At 39.0% G+C, this 24,852-nt stretch overlaps 1 protein-coding gene across 3 annotated transcripts; it reads right to left on the reverse strand.

Annotated features, from left to right (window-relative positions):
• Positions 1–260: 260 nt before the first annotated feature.
• Positions 261–24,148, reverse strand: MAP1LC3A (microtubule associated protein 1 light chain 3 alpha). Of its 3 annotated transcripts, none has more exons than XM_087959426.1 (4): positions 23,723–24,148; positions 9,584–9,639; positions 2,964–3,070; positions 261–1,399 (listed from the first exon to the last, which is right to left on the reverse strand). In XM_087959426.1, the coding sequence occupies exons 1-4, from the start codon at positions 23,760–23,762 to the stop codon at positions 1,237–1,239; spliced, it is 366 nt and encodes a 121-aa protein (XP_087815552.1). In that variant the 5' UTR covers positions 23,763–24,148; the 3' UTR covers positions 261–1,236. The 3 variants fall into 3 exon arrangements, with proteins under 3 accessions (XP_087815552.1, XP_087815551.1, XP_087815550.1); XM_087959425.1 differs by lacking the exon at positions 23,723–24,148 and adding an exon at positions 23,217–23,556; XM_087959424.1 differs by lacking the exon at positions 23,723–24,148 and adding an exon at positions 22,611–23,439.
• Positions 24,149–24,852: the final 704 nt, after the last annotated feature.

Here is a 24,852-nt window from a genome sequence, read left to right on the forward strand (position 1 = left end):
CCCATTTCGTTCAGTGCCATTGTATCTTGGAGTGGTTCCTGACCAATCGGTCATAAGTTAAGGGCTGGCTGTATGTTAAACTGAGCCGTGTAATAAATGCATGAAAAAAGCATTAGTAGAATATGGTAGTAGTCTATCTCCATCATAGCAGTAAAATCAACGTGATAAGAAAACCTGATATCAAGGCCAATCCCTTAACTTCAGAGATATGCTAATGTGATGATGAGTTCAGGGCAGGGAAACTAGTTTCCATCAGAAGAGAATTTTAATTTATCTTTATTTATATTGATAATTATATAGATTTGACTGGGCAGATCTTTTTCCTCTGTCATACACATTTTTTGGTATCATAGTTTTTTTTAATAAAATAACCAGGTAAAATAGCAATATAAATCAGTACATTCCTTGAGCCATATGGCCTGTTTGCCACAATGGGATTAAAAAATGGGGGGGGGATATCAATTAAGCATGCATTAAGAGCAAAAAAGGGGGGGGAAAGACTGGCTTTTGAAAAATAAACCTTATAAAAGGCAAATAGAAACATTGTCAGAAACAGCACAGAATACGACACCTTTGTGAAATTAAGCTACTTTCATTCTCACTTTTACAACATTTTAAAGTGCAAAAAAGCATAAGATCTTTTTTAAAAAGGCTACATCATACAAGCAAATTATAACTCCCCTCGTGCTTCAAGATAATAAACTTAAAAGGTTTTTTTTTTTTTTTGGAAAATACTGGAAAAGATGCCTACATCTATTGTGTAGCACCAAGAATCAATAACTAAAAACTCCAATAAAACCCCAATAAAAGTTAATAGTGATTTATTTTTGATTTTTCTGCCCTTTAATAGGAGACAAATACATCCCTTGCTTTAAAAAGTGAGGAAAACAGTTTATTTGCCAGACTGCCATGGGCTCCATCAATTTGGCATTGGAGTAAGAAAGAAGACATAATATGAGAGAGCAAACACACCTGCGTGAACAAGATGGGAGACAATGTATAGCAATCATAAAAGACAAGAGGCAATGCAAACAGAGATTTATGGATCTCTCACACACCTACACACTGAATTATCTTGGTCTGATGCGCTACGAAATTGGAGGAACAAGGTTGCTTCCAGGGCTGCTCCTGGACCCAAAGCTTCTCTCTGCACAGGGTTTGCCAAGGTGGGGTGCAGTGAGGAGGCAGAGATGTTGCTGCAACAGTTTGGAATTAGTCCTCTGGTGGTGGTGACACTCAATACCCAAAGGTTTCCTGTGAGGCATAGACCATGTAGAGGAAGCCATCTTCATCCTTCTCTTGCTCATAGATCTCACAGATTGGGGTAGAAACGCTCACCATGCTGTGCTGGTTCACCAATAGGAAGAAAGCCTGGGTTGGATTCAGCTGTAGCCGGCGCCTGAGGAGGTGCAGAAGGCAATTATTGAGTCTTGAGTTAAAATAGGAGCATAATGGACCATGCACAGCTAATTCTAGTCAAATAAATGAACAAGATATGGGGCACCAATACCACAAATGTCTAAAAACTAACAGGTGTTTCACTGCTATTTTATTACATGTTCTACCATCCATTTAATAAACCTGCCCTGCTAAGTTTTCTTTCTTGCTTGGTTTTTTAAAAATCTTCATGATGTAGGCTACAGAGCAGGTCAGTATTAATGATAACAAGAGCATCCTAACTAGATATTTAAAAGGGAATTGCACTCCAGCACATCCTGAAGACAGAATGCTTAGTTGAAATTGATTTCCCAGTCATACTGCCTTCAGAAGGTGTCGGGACTGCCATTCCAAGAGATTGAGTGTGTGGGTGTGTAGGTGTGTCATTGGTGAGGTTCAGATTGGTCAAGGCTGCTTACCCTTTTCATTCTATAGTTTACTCCCATTTTGGACACTGATAGTTTCTCAAGCACTCAAATTTCTATCACACATAATGATGGAAGCCTTGCAAAATATATCTGCTGCCTTGCTTCATCCATCCATGTGTCTCTGCTACACACATTAATCATCTTGGAGGGCCTCCAAAGTGTCCTGTGTGATTTGCACACAGTTGCAGCAAGAGCTAATCCAAATAATGACTACGGAGCTATGAAGCTGTTGCAATTCTCAAAAAAGTGCAGTTTCAGGGAAGAGGCAGAAATTTGATATACTTCTGATTTGATAACTGCAGGCCAGTGAATTAGTCAAAATGCAGATAAGAGGTACTGCAAATCTGCATCCTCAATGCAGGGTTATCTAATCTACAAATCTACCACCCATCTTCATGGAAGGCAGAATTGCCATTATAATCCTTGTAATATTTCTTTGGGAACCAACTAGGATTGGCTTGAGTGGGTAATATCTTCCAAACAACTACCTATATACCCGTACAGCAGCAAGCAAAGGATCATGGATTTTTCCCATCTGTACCTGGGAATGTGTATTACTTTGCTGACTTCAAATTTTGGTAAGTTGTACATTTAGGAGCCCTCTTAGTCATTCTAATCCTTGGCACTCTATAAACTTCTTCCCCCAAATCTTTCCATGACTTGAGCAGATTCCTTTCTTGTGGGTGAATGAGGAGATGGTCAAAAGGCAAGATGCTCTACAACAGGGGTGTCCAACCTTGGCAACTTTAAGACTTGTGGACTTCAACTCCCAGAGTTCCTCAGCCAGCTTTGCTGGCTGAGGAACTCTGGGAGTTGAAGTCCACAAGTCTTAAAGTTGCCAAGGTTGGACACCCCTGTTCTACAATGAAAGAGAAGTTGCTTTCCTACCGTAGGCCAGGAGTCTCCAAAATTGGCAACTTTAAGACTTGGCTGGCTGAGGAATTCTGGGAGTTGAAATCCACAAGTCTTAAAAGTTGCCAAGCTTGGAGATCCCTGTCATAGGTGACCAAATTGTCAGAACTAGTCTACTCAAAAGGAAAGATGCTCCTTGGTCATATGATACCAAGAAGCAAATCTGCTTTGAAGTATTTCACTTACCGTATTATTTTTACCAATTCACTCATATTGACATGATCAGGAACTAGAAATTTGGTCTTATCCAAAACAGGTAGCTGCTTCTCCCCTTTGTATCTCTCAATAATGACCTAGTGAGAAAAAAAAAAAGGTGGTGCTGTCAGATTCTTGCCCAGCAAAATCAAAAAGACAATCCTTTTTAAAGGCATTATTGGTGACCACGTAACCATTTTTCGGATCCAGACAATTAAGACAGAGAATTGGGTCCTTCTTTACGGATTTCTTCCAGATTATCTTGTGAGATGTTGGAGTTTGCACTCAAAATATAATTAAATTTCAAATGAAAACACAAAATAAGCAAAATCCTGTGGACTTGTGAGATTTGAAATATTTTGATACTTTACATTTTAAAAATAAATAAATCTAAGGGTCCCAAGAGGTACTTTGAAGGAGGCGCAGGTGTTGCATTACTAAGCTGATTAATGCAGCAAGTTTGTAAAAGCTTTCCTTCATAAGGATGTAGATAGAGTCTGTAAAAAGGAAAGCAGGGAGCCACTGTTTTCCATCAGCAGAAATGTTCAATCACATACCAAAGAAAGATGGTATACGATGAAAGGAATAAGGTCAAAAGGAATGCCAAACTCAAAACCATATCATTATAATTTTGCTTTATCGTTATTAGTACTTCCTGTGTGATCATAGAAAGAAAAACATCCATGATGATCTAAATAAAACTAAACCCCAGAAATCTGTTTCTCATGCAGTAAAAGATATTTAAGACCAAGAATTTTTGCAATAAGCAACTGCATCTGTTCTCTTACTCAAAAGTATAACTTCTAGCCACAGCTTGATAGCATATGATCATCAAATTCTACCTTTGAATATAGATGGCTGAAGAATCCCTACATGAAAGCAGATGCTCACCCAGATAAATTCTATGTAATCCTAATGGCTATTCAGGGGTCCCAGTTATGTAAACTGCTTGCATTTAGGGTTTTTTCTCTCAAACATCTTCATTCCAGCTACATGATATTGGGGAACAGAAACTATATTCCATAGCAGTAACACATGGAATGTGACACAAAAATAGAAAGGACTTTCTCACTCTGGAATGACAGACACATATTCAGCAACACTCATGATGGAAAGCCAAGCTTAAGCCTTATTTTCCCATGATATCCTAGTTCTTCATATTCAGTTTTGTGTTCCTTTCACTATGTAAAATAACAAATATATATGATTGTCTCTTTGTTTTGCTATGTCTGCTTATATTACTTCGGTATCTTTTACCAGCTGTTTGCTAATCTTGCTTTTCACAATTCTTTCTGTCTATTGTTGTAATCCATATACATTAGCTGTGCTTACCTACCTATCAAAGGTGCTGACTATTTATGTGCCAATTCTTAATCAGGTCACCAAAGATGATTGCAGCTGCACTCTTTATTTCAAAAGAAAAAGGAAACTAAGTGCTGTATGCAATATACAAACAGTTGCTTAATTCTGTACAATATTAAAGAGGACTATTTTTTGTTTTGACACTCCCCATTATCGCACAAAGGAGACGGTTGATCAGTCACCTGTATTGGAGCTGTATAGGGTGCTTTGAATACATAGATTACTCTTAATTGCTTCTTTGAGTTGTAAATTTAGGCTTCCCTTCATCTGTCAGTGATATCATCTAGCCACCCTCTGTCCCCTGTCAGCTTCTTTTTCAGTTGGCCCTCATTTTCCCAAGCAATATCTTCTCCAGTGACATTTGCCTTCCCATTATGTATCCAAAAGGATTAAGCTTTAGCTTCATTATTAATGCTTTCACAGACTAATATGGTTTTACTTAATCTATTGAATTATTTATTGTTGTGTAATCAACGATATTCTCAATAGCATGTATCAGAAATCAAAATTTCAGAAAAAATAAAGGTGCCTTCTAATCTTGAAGGCTATTTAAACCTGTTTTTAGCTTTCCTGGTGAGGAATAGACGTCTCGCTTAAACGACAGGCTGAGCGAAAACTGGGGACACTTGGGAGAAGCTCCGAGGAGGAGGAGGAGCGTTCACAGAAATCAGCTCAGCCTATCTAATGACAGACGGAGCACTTCCCATGCCTGGATGCTCAGAACAGCTCTCAGAGGAACAGCGTTCTGTGTCCCATATAGCCATGCTGGCCACATGACCATGGAAATTGTCTTCAGACAATGCTGGCTCCCACAGCCAAGAAACAGTCAGACACAACCGGAAAGGGAAACCTCCACCTTTTTATTATCGCCTTTTTAAAAATCTTCTTAATTTCTTGCTCTCTGCTGAGGTCGTCAGTATATTTGAAGTTGCTGAAACTTTTAGTAACTTTGACTTCAATTTTTATTTATTCTAAAACAATGTTTCTCATAATATATAGTCCATATAAGTTAAAAGAATAGGGAGACAATATACAACCTTAGCACACTCCCTTGTGAAGCCTGGATTTCAAAACTTTGAACATTATTTCACTAGGGTGTGAGATAAAAACAATTATTTAGTATTCAGTTTTTCATACTGGAATATGTATCAATCTTTTCTACTGCCTTGGTTAGTTTGGTATAGTGGTTAAAGCATCAGGCTAGAAACTGGGAAACTCTTGAGTTCTACTCCGTCCTTAGGCACAAAAGCAACTGGTGATCTTTGGCCAGTCACTCATTCTTAGTGAGTGGAAGGAAGCAGTGGCACTGAAAGGAAGCAGTGGCAAGCCACTTCTGAAATCTTGCCAATAAAACTGCAAGGGCAAAGTCCAGGCAATTGCTAAGAATCAACATTGCTTTGAAAGTATGCATGTGTGTGTGTGTGCGCGCGCACACATGCAAACACATAACATGACTTGCTTAATTCTGGCTTAACCACAGTGATGTATAAATCTAGCTGCTGTGTTTTGAAGTCCATGAATGATGGCGTAGCATGTCTAAACAACCATATTAGGCTAAACAACTGTGGGTCTATTCAACAATTCATGGTTGTTAAAATTGTGGCTTAATCAGATAGTTTATAACTTACGCTGCTTAATATCTATGCTTTCCATTACCTTAATTACAAGTCTTTTGTTTGTTTGCTCTGTGTACTGCTAAAGGCATCCAAATAAGCAGCTTTCCTTGGGGAACGCGAAGCTCATTTTAGATAGGACTATAAAGATATTATCGGAACACTGCCATTCTTTCCTCGGAACACTTAGGTTACACTTAAGAGCCACATAAAACCTAACCCTAAATATGTAGCAGATTGCCTCACGATGCTCTAGAGGCCCCCAATCTAATTTGTTATCCAGAAAGTTTCATAGCTTCTTTGCATGGAAGTCAGCTTCTTGGTATCAGGTGATTAGAAAAGAAATCAAGGCTAGAGGCAAAGTATTCAATTTAGATACAATTCCACAGCACATATACCCACATCAAAATAATGAAACATACACAGTGACATCACAAAACGAGCTTTTTGTACTCCTGTTGCAAGGTCACACACAAGGATGGAAGGGGAGGTGTTTGCATCACAAAGTCATTGTGAAAGTTTATCATTTTCCCTTTCTTGCTCTCTTGCTTGTCTCTCCCCACTATTACCTACATTCATAACATATTCTTTATCTAAATTGGAACAAAAGAAAATGGAGGAAGCTAGCTCTATCAGCTGGTTGTAGGTCCGTGATGGCGAACCTATGGCACAGGTGCCGGAAGTGGCACACAGAGCCATCTCTCCGGGCACGCCAGCCATCTCCTGTTGCTCTTCTGGTTTCTGGCACGTGCATGCATGCTGGCCAGCTGGTCTTCATGTGCCCATGCACACCAAAAACCAGAAGACCAGGTGGCTGGCACATGCTGGTCTTTGCGCATGCATGCCGGGGAGCTGCTCTTCTGGTTTCTGTTGCTGCCCCACGTGCTCTCCTATTTTGGCACTGGGTGTGGAAAAGGTTTGCTAACACTGTTGTAGATAGTGAAGTAGATGCTTCAGGGATGCATTTAAAGAGAGCAATTCAAATTTTAACAAAGGCATAAATTTAGCTTTTCCTATTCACCTTGCATTGGAAAGGTTGGTGAGAATGCTAAGGGTTACAGTGAGAGAGACACCTTTAATTCTAAGATTTCTTAATGTGTTTTCAGTCACTTAAAGAAGTAAAGCATTAAAACCATTTCAAAACAGTTAAACCATGTGCTAAATCAGTAAACTGTAATGCCTCATATACAAACTGTGATCTGCCCTAACATAAATCAAGTTGTTTGGAAATTTTTATTTATTTTATTTTTCTTAACTGGTACAGTCACACCTTGGCACTCGACTGCTTCAAAGTTCATTAACTTTGGTGTTTGACACATTTTGAAGCAGAAAACGTGTCCTGGCACTCATCTTTCTCTTGATAGTCAATATGCAAGGAAGAACTTGCTGAAGTCGGCTGCCTCGTGTCTCGCTATATCTTCTGGCCAAAGCAGTGGGTCACGTGGTAAGTCACATGGTTTTCTCGGTATTCATTCGTCTTGTCTTCCAGAATGAATTACTGACAGGTTATTGTGGTACAGTGGTATTCTGTCCAAGTTACACTAGTAGCTTACAATTCAATTATATATTTATATATTTAAAATGATAAAACGTCTACACTGTGTACTGAAAATGAACAACAAAAGTAAAGAAAAGAGCCAGTAGTTGTAGTGGTTAAGGCATCACACTAGAAACAGGGAGATTGTGAGTTCTACTCCCAGCTGAGGCATGAAAACCAAGTGGGCGACTTTGGACCAGTTACTCTCCCACAGCTCAATCCACCTCACAAGGTTGTTGTTGTGGGGAAAATAGGAAGAGGAAGGACTATTAGGCTATGTTCGTGGCTATGGATTATTTATAAAAAAATAATAAAGGTAAGATTAATTAAACAAATAAAAAATCAGCATACTTCTGTAATAATTATGAACCAGTTACCACTTGTCCAACAAGGCTGACAAATCTTTTGAAGGATGACTTTCAGATTGCACAGCATCGCTTTTCAAATTGTTAAAACAGGTGCATCTTTTTTTACGCTGGCACGGCTGTTTCAAAAACTGCTCCCAGCTATTTCTACTGTACATGCATGAGCACGAACAGCCCTTTGGCTCTGCACTTCAAAGATAGCCAGAAGCAGCTTCTGAAATATGTGAGAGCTGGGTGGGGGGAATTATTTCAACCATTTGAGAAAAGAGTTCCTGTATATTCCCGAGCACGTTTTTTTTTGGGGGGGGGGATTCATACTATTAACAAAGGCCCACCTATCTAATATATTGGCTGAAACACAAATGCTGTATTCGATAGGTAACTGACACAGAGAATTTCATCATTACATTTAATTATTTCATCATCAATTTTAAAGGCATAGCATTAAAATTAAATATCCAGATGACAATCCCTTTACATTAATTTCTTGCTCCCTTTTTGCCCAGAAATGAGTCTGGGATGCTTATTTTGACTGTCACATTCTACATGATCTCTTTGTGCAATATTGATATGACTGAGTTTTTTATTAATACCCACGTAACTGAATTGTTGTTTAATAAAAGTTTGCAGAACCTGCCTGTGAAATTTTCTGCCTTAGGCAAAACTTTTGGGGTATGACTAGTGAAAAAAAGAAAGAAGAGTTTAAATTATTTTATTACCTAAGAACAATAATAGCAATAGCAATAAGACTTATATACCGCTTCACAGTGCTTTACAGCCCCCTCTAAGCGATTTACAGAGTTAGCATATTGCCCCCAACAATCTGGGTCCTCATTTTTCCAACCTCAGAAGAATGGAAGGCTGAGTCAATCTTGAGCCTGCTTAAGATTTGAACTCCTGGAGTGAGCAGTGAGTTAGCCTGCAATACTGCATTCTAACCACTGCACCAGCATGGCTCTTCGTAAAGGAAAATAAGAAAAAAATAAGAGGATAATTGGTGGCAAGCCTCTAGTCCTATCCAGATCTAGTGTTTTCTACTATGGTTATATATTAACATAACGTAACAAACAAAACACTATACTTCCAGGCACATAATCAGCTATTATTATAGCAATGGAATATTCACATATGAATAATAATGCAATAAAAATTTCAGCCTCAAAAGAAATATTTTGGAGGGAAACACTCAAAAAGAAAAATTAAATAGGACACAAGAAAGCATGATGATGAGCCTTATGGGAGTCAAACATTTTTGTTCATCTCATGTAATAAACAGACAAGCAGCTTTGCTTTTTACTCCCTATCATCACAAGAAGTGATTTATTACAGGAGTTAGTAAAATTGGCCTAAACCTCTTACCACCATTAGGAGGCTAGCCAAAAGCAACATCTTCCTTTTCGTTCTTAACTTGGCATGAGATATGCCTTGGTAAGAGGAAACATATGTCATAGCTTGACACCATCCCAATCACCACTCTTCTGCAAGATAGAAAAGCCTGGGTTCAATTGTACTGTGACTCTGATGAACAGGTTTGCAGAAAGTCTCCGTTAAAAAGAAAGTAACATTTATAAAGCTACTCCCTAAACTTAGCAATAGGTACAATCAAATGGTCAGTGTGGAAAAAAAAACCCAGGGGGAAATGCTTCATGATCCTGGCATATGTCCTACAAGATACCTGTTATGTTTCAGGGATTTATATCAATTGATTTAAAAGTATAGATAATCTTTACTTACTGGAATTTTGTTTGGATGCTGTTCTCGGATCTGCTGTACCTCTTTACAACGATCCGCTGTGAAAGTGAAGCATAACTGATTTTAGGAATTTGAAATAATTTTCTAGCTTACTGTATATTCAACAGTTTTATAAATATCAGAAAAAATAATGGAAATGGGAGTGGTGAATCCAAGTAGTTTTTCTTAACTAAAAATAAATAAATCACATGAATCATACCAATCCAAATATAGTGGCGTGGTGTCAACAGTAATACTTATAAAGAAGAATATTTCATACTTATAAAGTAATACTTATAAAGAAGTATTCCCATTACAACATTGTTCAGTTGTTTAAGCCAGGGGCCTCCAACCTTGGCAACTTTAAAACTTGTGGACTTCAACTCCAGAATTCCTCAGCCAGCTGGCTGAGGAATTCTGGGAATTGAAGTCCACAAGTTTTAAAGTTGCCAAGGTTGGAGACCCTTGGTTAAGCCATTGGAATACAAGCCCTCTTGAGCTGTTCACCAAGGATGTGAATTTACTATTCCCTCCCCATTTGCAACTCACATTAAAAAAAATAACTCCCTTTTTATGACCTTGTAATTCAGGGGTGGGATTCAACCGGTGTTACTACCGGTTCGGTGATTACGTTTTGCGCTTTTTTGTTGTTTTTTTTGTTTTGCCTTCTTTAAAAGGATGCTATGGGTGCTATACTATTCTGTAAGTGTTGAAAAATGAAAAAATCCACCATTTTCAATCTTGTCCTTTCTGGAGGGTTTTTGGGCCACAATGCCCAAGGCAGTCGTCCTTAATTTTCCTATCTTTCAGTCTTCTACCTCAGAGGTAAGCAGAAAGTAAGATATGATCCACTATCTCAGATCTATTGAATTCTTTCCAGCAGATCTCCAAGGATTTCTAATTCTTGAACATTTCTACTGAAAAAAATCTTCTGTGTGATTGATTTTATGTTAACTTGCTTATTTCAGAACCATCTTCTGCCAAATAGGATCACTAACTTATTTTGACCAAAATTGTTCATTTTCAGCTCTTGTTTTGTTAAAATGCCTAAATCGCATATACATTTCTGCATATTTCATATGTGCTCAGCCCCCTGAACCAGGATGAGGAAGGTCACTGTCAATGAACTATATGAACTACATAGTAAAAAGGACTTCTATTTTCTATTTCACTGCAAAATGTATTTCTGGTTAAGCTAGTTTTTAGAGGTAATAAATTAGATTCTACTAAGAGGATAGCACCTGGCTGGCAAGGTCTAGAAATACAGTACAATACTGTAGACTAGACAGAAGCCTGGGAAAGGCCAATGCAAACAAAACAAAAACAATCACCTACAATAAAGGGATTCTGGGAGAGCTGATAGAAAGCAGAGCGCTCAAAGCTATGTTTACAAGAAATTTCATTATTAACAGCAGGGAGGATAACTTATTAACTCTGCTCAGTGTCAGATACTGTTCCACTTGTTCAAATGCAAGAACTGTGTCATTTCCTGGAAGCAAAACACAACACCATCACCCTAACTCATGATCAACAAGCCAATGTTAAGGACTTATAGGCGGTTTGTTTACTTCCAAAGGATCACGTAAATAGAATAGTTTTGCAAGAAACTATCTTAAAAGGGGGGAGGGGGCTTGGTGAGATGTAATTAGTATTAGCCAGCACAATATTTAGAGCCAAAGTACTGAGATTAAAATAAATTTGAAATCTTAAATACATTCAAGCACTTAACTGAAGGCGAGCCAAGTTATTTGGTTAATGCAAGTATTACATGCTAGGAAATCTTCATTTTTTCCACAATATGAATTATCCAGATTACTAAAGAACAAAGTCAGAACTGGCTTTGGAGTTTCTTGTGAACCTTATATTTTGGATGCTGGCTTAAAAAAAGATATTAACATAGGGAAGGGATAATTAGCATAAATACAATATGAATAGTACAGCAACATCTAGATTGCAAACATTAATCATTGAAACAAATATTCTAAGCAAAGCAACCATGTAGGTTTCTCAGGGACAGGGAACAGGGAAAGAAATACAGTTTGTTTGATGACAAACAAGTCTGATGTTACCTTGTTTGGTAATGAAACATTTGCAAGAAAACAACCAAGATCAGAGTGCACCAAGGACTCTAAAGTTTGTTTATTTAAAACATTTATATAGTTGCCCATCTTATATCAAACTCTTGATGGTTCCTAAATCAACAATTAGAAAACAGAACTAAGAATTCCTAGAACCACACATTTCTAGTATCTAACATAGCATGTCTTAAAAGTTGATGTCCTGTCTGTAAATATTAATATTAAATTAGCTATTTACTGCCTTAAATATAAAACTTATTGCTTTAGATGCTTCCAAAGAGCCTTTGGAATTTATGAGTCATTGTTTGGAAGTGCCTGAAAATTAGAGATGTGCCTAATCTGATTCTGGGAGTGTTTTCACCTAGAACAGCCCATTCTACACATTCTAAGAATTGGCTTCTTTCTTTACTCAACCATATTACCCAGAACAGGGTGTAACCGGTCATGTTCCAGAGTTAAATCACTCAATTTTTAACAATCTCTGCTAGAAATATTTACCTGTAGCCATCATGTGAATTCTCTAATGTTTATTATAAAATATAAGAACAATAGCAGCTCTGTTATGATAGATAGATAGATAGATAGATAGATAGATAGATAGATAGATAGATGATAGAAGATAGCTAGATAGCTAGATAGCTAGATAGCTAGATAGCTAGATAGCTAGATAGCTAGATAGATAGATAGATAGATAGATAGATAGATAGATAGATAGATAGATAGATAGAGGCAATATTTTTACTGTATTAATGAACTGAAGTTTTAAACAATAATTTCAGGTTTAAGTTTCATAAACTTTTCCTTAGGCAAACTTTTCTTTTTTTAAAAAAAGGAAACAAAGAAAAAAGAAATGATTGTGGAGGCCTTTCTACAAGCTTATATTGTGAAGTAATATGTTAGGGAGCTGTCAAACCTGCAATTTGACTCGACATTACCAAGTAGGATTAGATATCAATAAAGGCTTCCCAAAGCAATAATAGTAATAACATGTTTATACATCCTTCATTTTGGAAAGATCAAATGATAAAAACTATTTTCATCCTATCAAGATTCACAGATTCTTTGACCAACAAAAACCAGAAGAGATTATTTATTAGTTTATTTATTGATGTATAAAGATATAAGCAATATATCTCTTCCCCTTTGCTGACACAGGTCATCCTGCAATGAAGCCAACATTTTCACATTTGAGATTGAAGTTGTGATTTATTAATTCTGATTTTGTAGCCTTAAGACTGGAGTTTATTGCTGGCTAGCAGGGACAGCATATGTCTGTTAAAGTTTCCAATAAGAAAAATCTAAGAAAAGCTTATTTTATTCCCAGGCTTACTCAGGCTGCTTTTAAGTAGCTTTAGGTCATTACCATGTAGACTTATACAAAGATATAATTGAAAACAATGAGATCTTGCTGATGAAGTTCTTTTTGTCATAACATTTGTACTTTCCAAGAAGTTCTCTCGTCAAAGGTATTTGGAAAGCTCTGGTTTCATGATCACTTATCATGAGACAAGCAATTTCAGCCTCCAATTTGCTCACATGTTCAAAGGGAGAAGAGAAATGGAAATGTCAACAACCACTACTAGCAAGAACAGAGCTATCTTAGGTTTTCAGCCCACAGCTAGCCATCAGAAAAATAGCGGAGGGTAGATAATTTTATCAGATGCTCGCAGTTTCTAAAGGAACACAGTGACCTGTAAGTAAGCCAAGATAACACCGGGTTGGTTGTGGCTAGGACATCTGGGAAACTTGTGTTCTCTCTCACAATCTCTGCAAACCGATTGTATAAAATCAAGAGTTCTGAAAAAGAGAGAGAATTGGTGTGTAGATATAAGCTTAATGGATAGGGAAATGCTGTGGAAATATCCAGCTATGCCCACAATTGAAAATCTGGAAAGGAGAGTGGAGTACAACCATTTTTCTGTCCCTAATTTCTAGATAGTGCATATGCACATATCAAGTAAGCCCTTGACATAAATGAGTCATAGATTTGTTAGGGCAAATGCTTACCCATGTGTCCCAACAGCCTATAAATAAGGGTCTGACAGTCAGTTGAAAGCAGCCATGTTGGATTCTGCCAGCTGCTACAAGAGAAGCTGAATGGGCCTTACTTCCTAGCATACCCTAATAAATAAAATACAATAAAATCCGAAGAATCCCTATCATGAGCTGACTTACGGAATGTAACACATAACTTGATAGGCATTGCTATACCTGATTTTAAGAGGAAAATTGGCACATTCTTGAAAATCAGGTATATTAAGTAGGACAATGCTTACAAATGCTAAACCTTTGAAAAGCAAGTGAAAGGGAGGAAAAGCATATGGAGGTATCAGGCTGAATTGTATTAGGATGTTAACATACATTAAGGTTGACTTCATCTGTGAAGCACTAATTTGACAAAAATCAGAATGTCTGATGTCTACCCAAGTGTTTACCCAAATGGATAGTACTATCATGCCCCAAAGCATATTACTCAGTGACTTTATTTACAACACAAGCAAAACCTGAATTCACAAACAAGATTACTGTGATTATATAACAAGCTAAGGAAACATCTACAGGTCCCCACAACATGTTGGATCTAACCATAAAGACCGCTAGGCCTTGAGCTTCGAAAATACTTCAGACTTCCCACATTTTTCTTATAATATTTTCTTGATTTGTAATCCTGGATACAGCAATGCACTTTATAGGTCCTGTTGCATCCATACTTCTATAAATCATTGTGACTGAGCACAACCTGGTGAAAGGAAGGAAGGAGGGAGGGAGGGAGGGAGGGAAGGAAGGAAGGAAGGAAGGAAGGAAGGAAGGAAGGAAGGAAGGAAGGAAGGAAGGAAAGAAAGAAAGAAAGAAAGAAAGAAAGAAAGAAAGAAAGAAAGAAAGAAAGAAAGAAAGAAAGAAGAAGAAAGAAAGAAAGAAAGAAAGAAAGAAAGAAAGAAAGAAAGAAAGAAAGAAAGAAAGAAAGAAAGAAAGAAAAAAAATGGGACTACTGAAAAGGCATTGGAAGCACTATTTAATGATGGTCTTTTGAAATGATCCATTCTCATCCTCCCTTAAATCTCAGAAATACTTTAAACTTAGCTGAAGAGCTAGGAATAATGGTGGCTGTACAGCATGTACGCAAATGAGGATTTTTGGTTCAGTTTAAATTTCATGTATATAATTTGAACTTGGTAAGTTGGCCCAGGCAAGGCACTATACTAGTCCTTTCTTCTTCTATGAAGAAGAGGGTAAGAAAAACTGCTCAGTAAGAGTAAAGAACAATCTACCTCAGCATTTTGTGCAGACCTGTACCCAACCACATTCCTCCAGGGAGCTCACAATAGTGCTTCCTCTCCCTCACCTCAAGTGTCCTTGATTTAGCTTCAGTGGTTGATTAGAGAAATGATGAGGAACGTTATGTTATTGGCCAAAGCTGTGTCTTAAGCTCCATTTATATTCGATGACCACATTACACAATTTTGATATGAAGTGTCATCAGGTATATATGCATGTCCCCATAAAGAATGAAATTTGGCAGAATAAGAATCAGCAAGAAAAACATGAACATTTTTTCAAGCCACTTTTGGCCTGAAATTATAATTTTAATCATTAGCGTATACCTTCAATGACTATTATTTCTATATTATATAGCTTATTTCTTTAGCGTTGACTATATGTATTCACATATCAAAGCAGCTTTCAACACCCTGTCTCAAGAACTCACAAAGAGGCACAAGAAAAAATCAGAGTTAAATGGATGTCAGTTATATCAGACAGAATGCAAGATTATTTTTCTGAATCATGTATTCTCCTAACCATCCTCTTGGGACATAAAACTGCCTTCCAATAGACATTTGTTTACTTTTGGTCTCATATGAGACCTGTTATACAGTGATAACTGAAGAGGCAGTATGGTCTAATGGTTAAGGCACCAGGCTAGAAACTGGAAGACTGTGAGTTCTAGTTTTATCATAGGTGTGTGACTTTGGGCTAGTCACTCTCTCTCTCAGCCCAACAACCTCTTGGGAAAAATAGGAGGAAGGAATATTGGGTATGTTCACCACATTGAATTATTTATAAAAATAATAAAGGTGATATAAAATCAAATTATATAACCAACTTTCAGGCCTGTGTGAAGCGTCAACGAAGGCTCTATTCAATGTAATTCTTCAGAATGACACACCAACAGCTGGTGAATGCCATCTTAAGGTAATGTGCCACACTGCAGATATTCTTGTACATGTGCCAAAACATAGAGCACAAGAGCTTTCTTTCACTTTTCCAAATTGATGAAAGACAAAGCATTTATCTAGGTATTACCTCAAGGAATAGTTGACCACCAGAGTTCAGGCGGTTCCAGGAAGCCAAGCCTTGGTTTTTAATTTTTTAAAATTACTATAGTAATAGTAAAACTTCTTAGGAATTTGGAGGAGCCCCATTATGTGACTTTCGAACACTTATTTTCTTTTGGCCCAAACTACTTTATGCACTGTTGTTTTAACTTATGCTTCTAAGAGGAAGGTTGAGACACTCCGGGAATATAAGAATGTAATAAAACAGAAAAAGTGTGGTGGTTAAAGTACTAGATTAAGAGTGGGGAAACCCACATTCTAGTCAATGCGCAGTTTTAAAAATACATTGGGTGACTTGAAGCTACTCACTCTCTGTCCAACCCACTACAGGGAGTTGTTGAACATGCTGCCTTAAGCTCTCTAATGAAAGGTGGGATATAAATCTACTAAGTCACTGTGGTTTAGTTCACACATAGCTAAGATACACATCTCATACTAAACCTAACCAAGCAAACATAATGGCCCAGCAAATTATCTGAAGGAACTTGCTGGATGCATTAAATTGCAGGCTAAAATTTTCTTGAGATTGAGGATGCGGATATGAGGGAAAGAACAAACACTTAGAGGGATTGAGAAATATTTAATAATTGAAAAAGAAACCATTAGTTTAAAAAAAACCCGATCGGATAATCCCCTCCATTTTATTATGAAAATGTATGTGCTTTTTGGCTGTCTTTTGCTTCATTTTTATTTTTATTTTTCGGCTAAGTGTGTGCTGTTGAGTTTCCATCGAGGAAGTGCTTTCATTTGAAGTTTTCTAAAGCATTTCACAGACTTGCACAATGCAACAACAGTGGTTACCATGTGACAATACTAAAAGGAAAGATGTCACCCTTGGGACTTTCTTTAGACATCAAATGTCAGCAATATTGTTGAAGTACAAGAACAGTGAGTATCTAACCAATTTCCCACCCTCAAACCAAGCCAGACTACATTTAAAATCTTTGCATTAATTTTATGTATTTATTTGTTTATATCAAATTTGGAGACCACCCATGTCACTCAGAATGGCTTACAAAAAAATATCACAAAAAGATGAAAAATGCATCAGATTATTTCCTAGTTTAATTTAAGAGTTTAAAAAGTAACTTAATGATGAAAGCAATGATACAAAATACTAAAAGGAACTTTTGAAAAAATGGCAATTCTTTCTAGAAATCCATTGTTAACAAGTTTTAAGTCCAGTGCACCAAAGGGCAAGTAAGAGTGTTTTTCAAGGTTGTTGTTTTTTGTAAACATTCAGTTATGTCCCTGCCAGGTTTACACTGTTCCGGTTAGTCTAATGCTACAAATTTTGCAGCCTAAAAATATGCTGAAGCCCAGAGGACACCAGATTCAGAGGCATTTTCTTTAATGAATATTACTCAGCTAAGCTTCTTAAAGACCCTCCCCTCCCTCCCTGCCCATAATTGTGGCTCTATACAGCTATCTGGCTGACCCCCTTTCCCTCTGCCTTTCTTCCCAGAAAACAGACAGCGCCAGTCAGCTGAGGAAGCCAAAAAAGATATATAGAAAATAAGCTGAAAGGCACTCAACAGTTGCAGCTGCCTGAGCTCACATCCCCCACCTCCCCTGCTGCTTTTGAGCTATTTTCATCCTGTTTGCTTTTGAGCTGGGACAGTCAGGGAGAGTAACCAGAGGCAAACCAAGCACCATCTGCCTCCTCCACCCAGTGGAATCCAAGAAGTTGCTGCTAGCAAAAGTGGGCCGGGAGAAAGCCAGCCTAATCCTGTTATGTTTCTGAAGGAGATCCACTGCTCCATAGAGGGCAGTAGAAGCTGGAATGGGGAGAAGATCAAGCACAGGGCATGGCACATGTGTTTTCTCTGGGTTTGTTATTCCCTCTTGATACAGAGTATTTGTCAATGTTGGGGTGAGTCAGAGTGTAACAACAACAAACTGCTTGAGATGCACTCGCAGTTGTGAACATGTGGAAGGGTCAGGGTTATAAAAAGGACAGCCCACAACATGAGAGCAAAACAGATTTCCTCTCTCTATATAGCAAATCTCTCCTTCCCAGCCTAGGCACTCCAGATGTGAGAATGTCAACAATTAATATTTCCCGGGCTGTGCTGATACTGCTGGGAATTCTGCAGGTTGAAGTCTGACAACTTAGATTCTAGAGGAAGTCAAAATTGCAGATGCTTGCAGAGGCAGTTTTAAAACTTCTGAAAAACCAACACATTCAATGCTGTGTAACCTTACACAATAATAGATATGTTGTCCTTTAAAAAGCCACAAGACGCTTTGGCTGAATCAAAATAAAGATAAGTGTTTTCTATAAAAGCTGCTTTCAGGTTCTGAATGAAAGACAGGGTAAAAATAAATAAATAAATAAATAAATAAATGAATGAATGAATGAAGGAAGGAAGGAAGGAAGGAAGGAAGGAAGGAAATGGCATTTAGCAGACTACAACGTTAACAGTGTTAGTAGGCTAAAGACCAAAACAATTAGTATACAGGGTACACAGTATACATTTTTGATAAAACTTTATCAAGAATGAGATTACATTCAGTAATTGCTTATTATGAGGAGGAAAGCAACATGGGAGAATCGATCAAATCTTCAACAGGCCAAAGTAAATACAAAGTAACTATACTTGGTAGTGTCCTACTGAATGCTGCCCACTATGAATTTTCAGCTGTGGCTTGCCTTTAAGCAATGCAGAACTTAACTTCCAAAAGTGACAACTCTGTACAAAATGGAAGCCTTACATCAAAGTTCATTTCAATATCACCTCTTCCTCCAATCAGTAATGATTGGAGATCACAAACTGGCAGTATCTCTTTCGCTCCTGACCTCAAATAACAAAAAAAGACAAATAGCATCTTTTCCCTAAACAGTCTCCAGTTGCATTTCATGATGTCATCAGGTAAGCTGTTCATTTCCATTCATCCCTCCTTACCCAAATTTTCCATTTACAACAGTATATTCCATATATTTGAGGTTGAAAATGCTTAAAGTCTTATCTGTCTATTTGCAATGATAAAATTTACCTGGGGCAACTTGGAAGATAAGCTTCTGAATATCAAGAAAAAAAAGCTAGTGGCTGTCTTGGGTAGTTTCCACAATAGAAAACAAGATAGGAATGAAATAAATGAAGCTCCTTTTCCATGGATTATAATCCTCTCAAGGACCCTTTGAGTACTTAGAGATTCAGGACCCAAAAATGTATTCATACAATGAATAATTCAAAAGACCTTTAATGCTAAAACAATGAAATTACAATCATGTAAATTCAGTGGCACACAATTATAATTCACCCATTAGAGCTCTTTGGTACCTTCTGCCCTCAGGATATGAAGAAATGAATTATAATAGCTAATCTCAACACAGTATAACCGAACTAAAATTCATTATAAAACTTTAAACTATTTTGCATTGAATTAAACTGACCAAAGTATTTATCCTAATAAAGTGCTCATACAATGTCCAATAACTGGATTGTGAATAGTCAATATATAAAGGTAATTTTTACATGTTTCATTTTCATTTGACCTTTTATTTTATTATTCCTTCATCTTTTCCAACAATAAATGTATGGAATATTCTTCCCTCATGATAATTCATATATTTGATAAACAATGAACCAGAAAAACTAATAGGATTATAAATTTAAGACTTTAATGATGCAACTTTTTATTATTTTAAATATAATTCCATGAAGAATGCAAGGAGCCACAGTTCAAAACATTTAGAAAACACATTCTCTTCTGCAATAGAATATAAAACCTCCTTGTTTAAAAGTGTACCTCTGCTATCATACAATACCTCTACATTTGGTATTTCAAATAAACATACACTTTTGTTTTAAAAGTTATATTATAATTTAATTTTTTTCCAAGTTTCAGGAGGCTTACCACTGCAATGCTAAAGCTTATTTAAATGAATAATAAGCTGATTTTTAACCAAATAGATTTCAAAAAGAGGGCTTGAGAGGGGGGGAAAAAAAGACAATAGACCTGTTCCCAGCAACCAGCTGTGAAAACTCTTATTGAGCTGGATTGGAAGTGTCACAAAGGAGAGTCAGAACAAGAACCAGAAACATCAATACTGTATAGCCATGTTGGCGAATCTATGGCATGCGTGCCACAGGTGGCACGCAGAGCCATTTGGACGGGCACGCGAGCCCCAAACAAACTTACCTGCACTCAGCATGCTCATACCTCCCAGCTGATTTTAGGCCTCCTGGAGGCTCGAGGGAAGCCTCTGCAGCCTTAGGAGGCCGAAAAACGGGCCTTCTGGAAATACCAGAAGTGCTGAAACAGGCCGGTTTTTCAGCCTCCATAGGCTGCAGAGGCTTCCCTCGAGCCTCCGGGAGGCCAAAAAACACCTCAAACGGGCCGAAAATCCGCTGGGAGGCATGCACATGTGCAGTACAGGTAAGGGTGTGTGTGTTATGTGCACATGTACAAGTGGGTTGGATTGCATTGAATTGTGGGTGCTGGCATGCGCACACACACGCTATCGCACATGTGTGCGCTTTCGGCACACCACAACAAAAAGGTTCACCATCACTGCTGTATAGCAATAGAAGACACAGATGGCTGCTTTGTCCTACACAAACATAGTGACAACCTGGAATTCAAAATAGAAGAAAAAAAATATTACTCACTGGCATTTTTTATTAAATGCAGAACTGATCAGTAACTGTTCTTGCAAACTCTCACAAATCTATTCATCTCCCAAAGATGAAAACATACAATCAGTAATCTCTTGCAGCATTCCACTTCATCTCAGTAAGGCCCTTAAGGGGTAACTTTAAAAAAAAAAACCCTCCCTACTACATAAATCCTATGCTCGGGGGTGGGGGAAAATGATCAAGTGTGCATTCTTATTGCATATAATTTGTTTCCTTTTGGTCAGCTTTCATACCACCTGATGGCCAAAATAGAACATTGGGGGGGGGGGGTGTCAGATATTTGGAAATAAGTGTCAAAATCATTTAACCCGGAGAGAGGAGGATTCAACTGCAGGAAAGATTTAATGTGTGTAGCATATACATCCAGAAAATTACAAGGGCTGGTCTTGAACCCCTCACCTTAATTACTCAAACTGATTCCCTGTATCCAGGTCTATGTTATAATGTTCTTAAAAACTACTAACAGTCTTTCTTTACCAATCAGAAATTATAGACAGCTATGACCAAGAGAATGAAAGCTGATTTGATGATTAAGGCACTAGCAAATTCCAGTCTTGCCTTAAGCAAAAAGCCAGCTGGGGGATTTTCTACTTTTTCTAAACTCTAGGACCAACATGTCCAACCCGATGCTTGCTGGCCAAACGTGGCCCTGGACAGCTAGTAATGAGGTCCCATAAGATATTTTAAAAATGCTAAAAAAATAAAGGAAGTTTGTTATTTATATAATTAATAACTATATCATGTATTTTATTTGTACTCCAAGACAATTCCTCTTCACTCAGTGCAGCCCATGCAAGCCAAAAGGCTGGACAATCATGCTCTAGGATGTGGGCAATGACAAACCATGTCAGAAATCTTGCCAAGAAAAGTGCTGGGACTTGTCCAGAGAGAGATAGAGAAACCAAGAAGAGATTGTCAGCATCACATGTAAAGTACTTTTACTCCAAAGGTGAAAAAGCAGCACACTAAATAATAGATATCTAAGATAAATTTCTACAGTTTGTTTAGTGACTGAAGTTACAACAGCTCTGAAAAAAGTGACCGCTTCTCACACAACCGTTACAACATCCCCATGGTCACATGATCAAAATTCAGATGATTGATTCATATTTATGACAGTTGCAATGTCCCGTGATGATGAATCAAGCAAACTCAATGGGGAAGCCAGATTCACTTAACAACTGCAGTGATTCACTTAACAACTGTGGCAAGAAAGGTTGTAAAATGGGGCAAAACTCTCTTAACAAATGTCTCAGTTAACCACATAAATTTTGGGCTCAATTGTGGTCATAAATCGAGGACTACCTGTAGTATAAAATGGCCAATACTCAGAGGTACTGTAAATAAGTGCCGTAAAATGTTTTCAAATGCCTGAAAAAAAGTTTAAAGGCAGTTGGATTGAAGAGTCACTGGGGATTCTAGCTTTGTACAGAGGCAAAACTCTCCCATATAAACTGCAGCCACATTCCATACCACAATTTCCTTTAACTACTTAATCTAAGGAGAGGAAGTCAAGAACTTATCCTTCTCTTTGGTTTCTGCATTTTTTTATTTAAACAAATATTATTTTACAGTGAAAAGGGAACAAACGCCAGTGAAGACTGCCCTCTAAGTTCTCATTATATAAGGCCCTCCATCAGTTTATACTTGACTCACAGGATGTGGAAATACTGTACTAAGAGCATAAACATAACTAGATTGTCAATAAAGCAGGAAAGGCCACGCCTGCCAGTCCTGGACCCGAGAAAGTTATCCACCAGAAGGGGAGCAAAATCTCTCTTCAGCGTAGGTTTCTTCCTAAAGGCCTACCCCCTATCCCCCCCCCCCCCCCAGTTTGGCTTCTTCCAAACTGGGCCCATTTCCCAGCTCTGCTCTCCAAAGCCTACTGTTGAGACGCAAGAGCCTTCCCCGAATCCCATCGGCAGGCATTACATCACCAGCAGGATAGGACGGCTCCTCGTAGGCTGCCAATTACCTCTGCCTTCTTTCCTGCTTCCCTGGCTGCCCAGTAGGAAACTTGGAGCTGAGCTAAACAAAGACTCAGCGGGTGGCTTGGCCGCTTGAGAGTCTCCCGAGTTAATCGATTTTCTGGGCAACCAGCAACTAAAGCAGTGTTCTGGGTACCCTCCCTTCGCCATTTCCAAGGGTCTGAACCTGCAGCAAGGGTCGGTTTCCACGACCCAGCCCGGAGTAATCCTGGCACCTTTTAGCCCGTTGTTCCAGAGGCTTGAATCGAGGAAATCGGGGTTAAATTAACCACGAATAAATCGTGAAAACACAAGAGAAGTTCAAGGTGCTCCTGTATCAGGGTCTGGCACGCACATTGCTAGGCAGGCCTCGGAGGGTGCTCGGTTTCTGACCCCCGATAGAGCAAGTGCCTTTCTTGGGTGCGCCCAAGAGCTAAGTGGCATTGTGCATTCTTGTCACCAAGACAAAGCGCCGAAGCGAGGAGATAATTATTACCAAAAAAACAGGGCCGAATCTATTTCGATCTGTCAAAACAAGAAAGCGTTTCTTGTCCAGCAGCGAAGTCTGAAGGTACAAACAAATGGCGGCAGATTTGCGCCCCCCCCAGCCTCACTCGTCTTCTCCAAGAAGGTGCTCTCAAATTGTGTCGAACTACAAGGCCTCTCATCCCCACCGGACACGTCCCGCTGGTTGAAGGTTTCCCATCGAGGTGACGGGCTGAAGGTCCATTTGGGGAGAGGGCACCTTGAAGGCGAACGCACACGCATCCCCCTCGTTTCAAGCCCTGCCGCGTTCCTCTCCAACACAGCTCACCAAATCCTCCAGGGCGGGAGTGTGGGAAGGTGCGGGGGGGGGAATGGAGCATCTCCAGGGAAAATAGAGAAGCAAACAAGAATCCTCTGTGCCCAAATTTTGCAAAGGTGGCACCTGCCCCCAAACTATCCCCAGCCTCCCAGGACTCGGCCCTCCGGTGCTCTTTCGGGGGGGGGGGGCTGGAATGGGTGGGAAATGATCCTGGACGCCAGCCAGTCCCCCACTTTGGCCTCTTTCCCAGCCGCCGTGCTTTCTCCCGGACGCTCAGACACCCTCCCTCCTCCCCCAAATCCAGTCAGGACTTACAAAAGCTTCGCCGCTGCTTGAAAGGTCGGTCCGAAGGCATCGCGGCCGGGAACCGGACAATACCGAGACCAGCGCGCCTCGGCACGGACGAGAAAGTCGTCGTTAAGACTTAAAAATCGCTGCTGCCGCCGCCTTGGGGAGGGCAGGGAAGGTCTCCGGAGCCACCGAAAGCAACTGCCGCGACGCGCGCCTGCCTCCTCTTCCTCGGTCGGCCGACGCCGTCTGCTCCGGATCAGATAGCTGAGCCACACCGATCCCCGAAGGTGGCAGCGCAGCGGTGACTTCATCCCACAACCTCCTTAAAGGGGAGGCGCGCGATCCCGCCCCTTCTGCAGTGCGGCCTCGTTGCCAGGGGCGCACCGGCCTCAGCGCCGGGCTGCCCTCGGCGATCTTGCTGGTACTCTCAGCCGGCACACTCGCTTCCCCACCCTCCTCCCGGAGAAAGAATTAAGCCGCGTCCAGGAGGATGTTGTAGAATATGCATGAAGGGCAGATGTTCGCAGATAATGAGCACCACACACACACTTATTTAAAAACATTGCCAGGAGTTCATCTAGAAACGAACTCCTATTGTTTCTTTTGTTTTTCTTATATGTACCCATTTCATGTATTCATAATTATGTATATACTTATACCTATTATTTTGTAAGCGATTGACAAATCAAATAAATAAATAAATAAAATAATCCCAGAAAGGACTGGTTTATTCGTTTATTTAATAGCAACTTATTATAATTAATACTTCTCTTTTAGCTGCTCCTGAACAGCTTTTAGTTGGATGTTATTCAATTGCAGCACAACTGGAAAAACTGGTCAATGGCAGCAGAAGTGTCATCTTAAAAATTAACATATTTATTACACTACTGTATAAAATTTGGTGGAGCACATGCCTTTGATATATATATAAGGCTGTTTTTGTTATGATTCACTGAAAATGTTGATTTGCTGAATTAAATCTTTTAATTAAAGATGATCTTCCAAGTCAGGCTTGGAGGAATCCAAATGCTTTCACATTTTGATTCTGCATTGATAAACATCTTCATGCTTAGCCATGTAGTCCCCCTGCCTGGGAAGTAACATTGAACATTGAGAGAATGTTCTCATCACAGAATGTCTATGGGGATTCTCAG

This window comes from Notechis scutatus, chromosome 3, assembly GCF_049901735.1.
Source record: "Notechis scutatus isolate UNSWTSFEM ecotype Mainland chromosome 3, rNotScu1.2, whole genome shotgun sequence".
In the NCBI taxonomy this organism is placed as follows: domain Eukaryota; kingdom Metazoa; phylum Chordata; class Lepidosauria; order Squamata; family Elapidae; genus Notechis; species Notechis scutatus.

Excerpts from the sequence above, each read along its gene's own strand:
- MAP1LC3A (XM_087959424.1), bottom strand. The coding sequence starts at position 22,773 with ATGGCGAAGGGAGGGTACCCAGAACACTGCTTTAGTTGCTGGTTGCCC. Across the intron at positions 3,071-9,583 it reads AGCATCCAAACAAAATTCCA|GTCATTATTGAGAGATACAA; the intron begins GTAAGTAAAGAT and ends TTTTCTCACTAG. Across the intron at positions 1,400-2,963 it reads GAATTGGTAAAAATAATACG|GCGCCGGCTACAGCTGAATC; the intron begins GTAAGTGAAATA and ends GCACCTCCTCAG.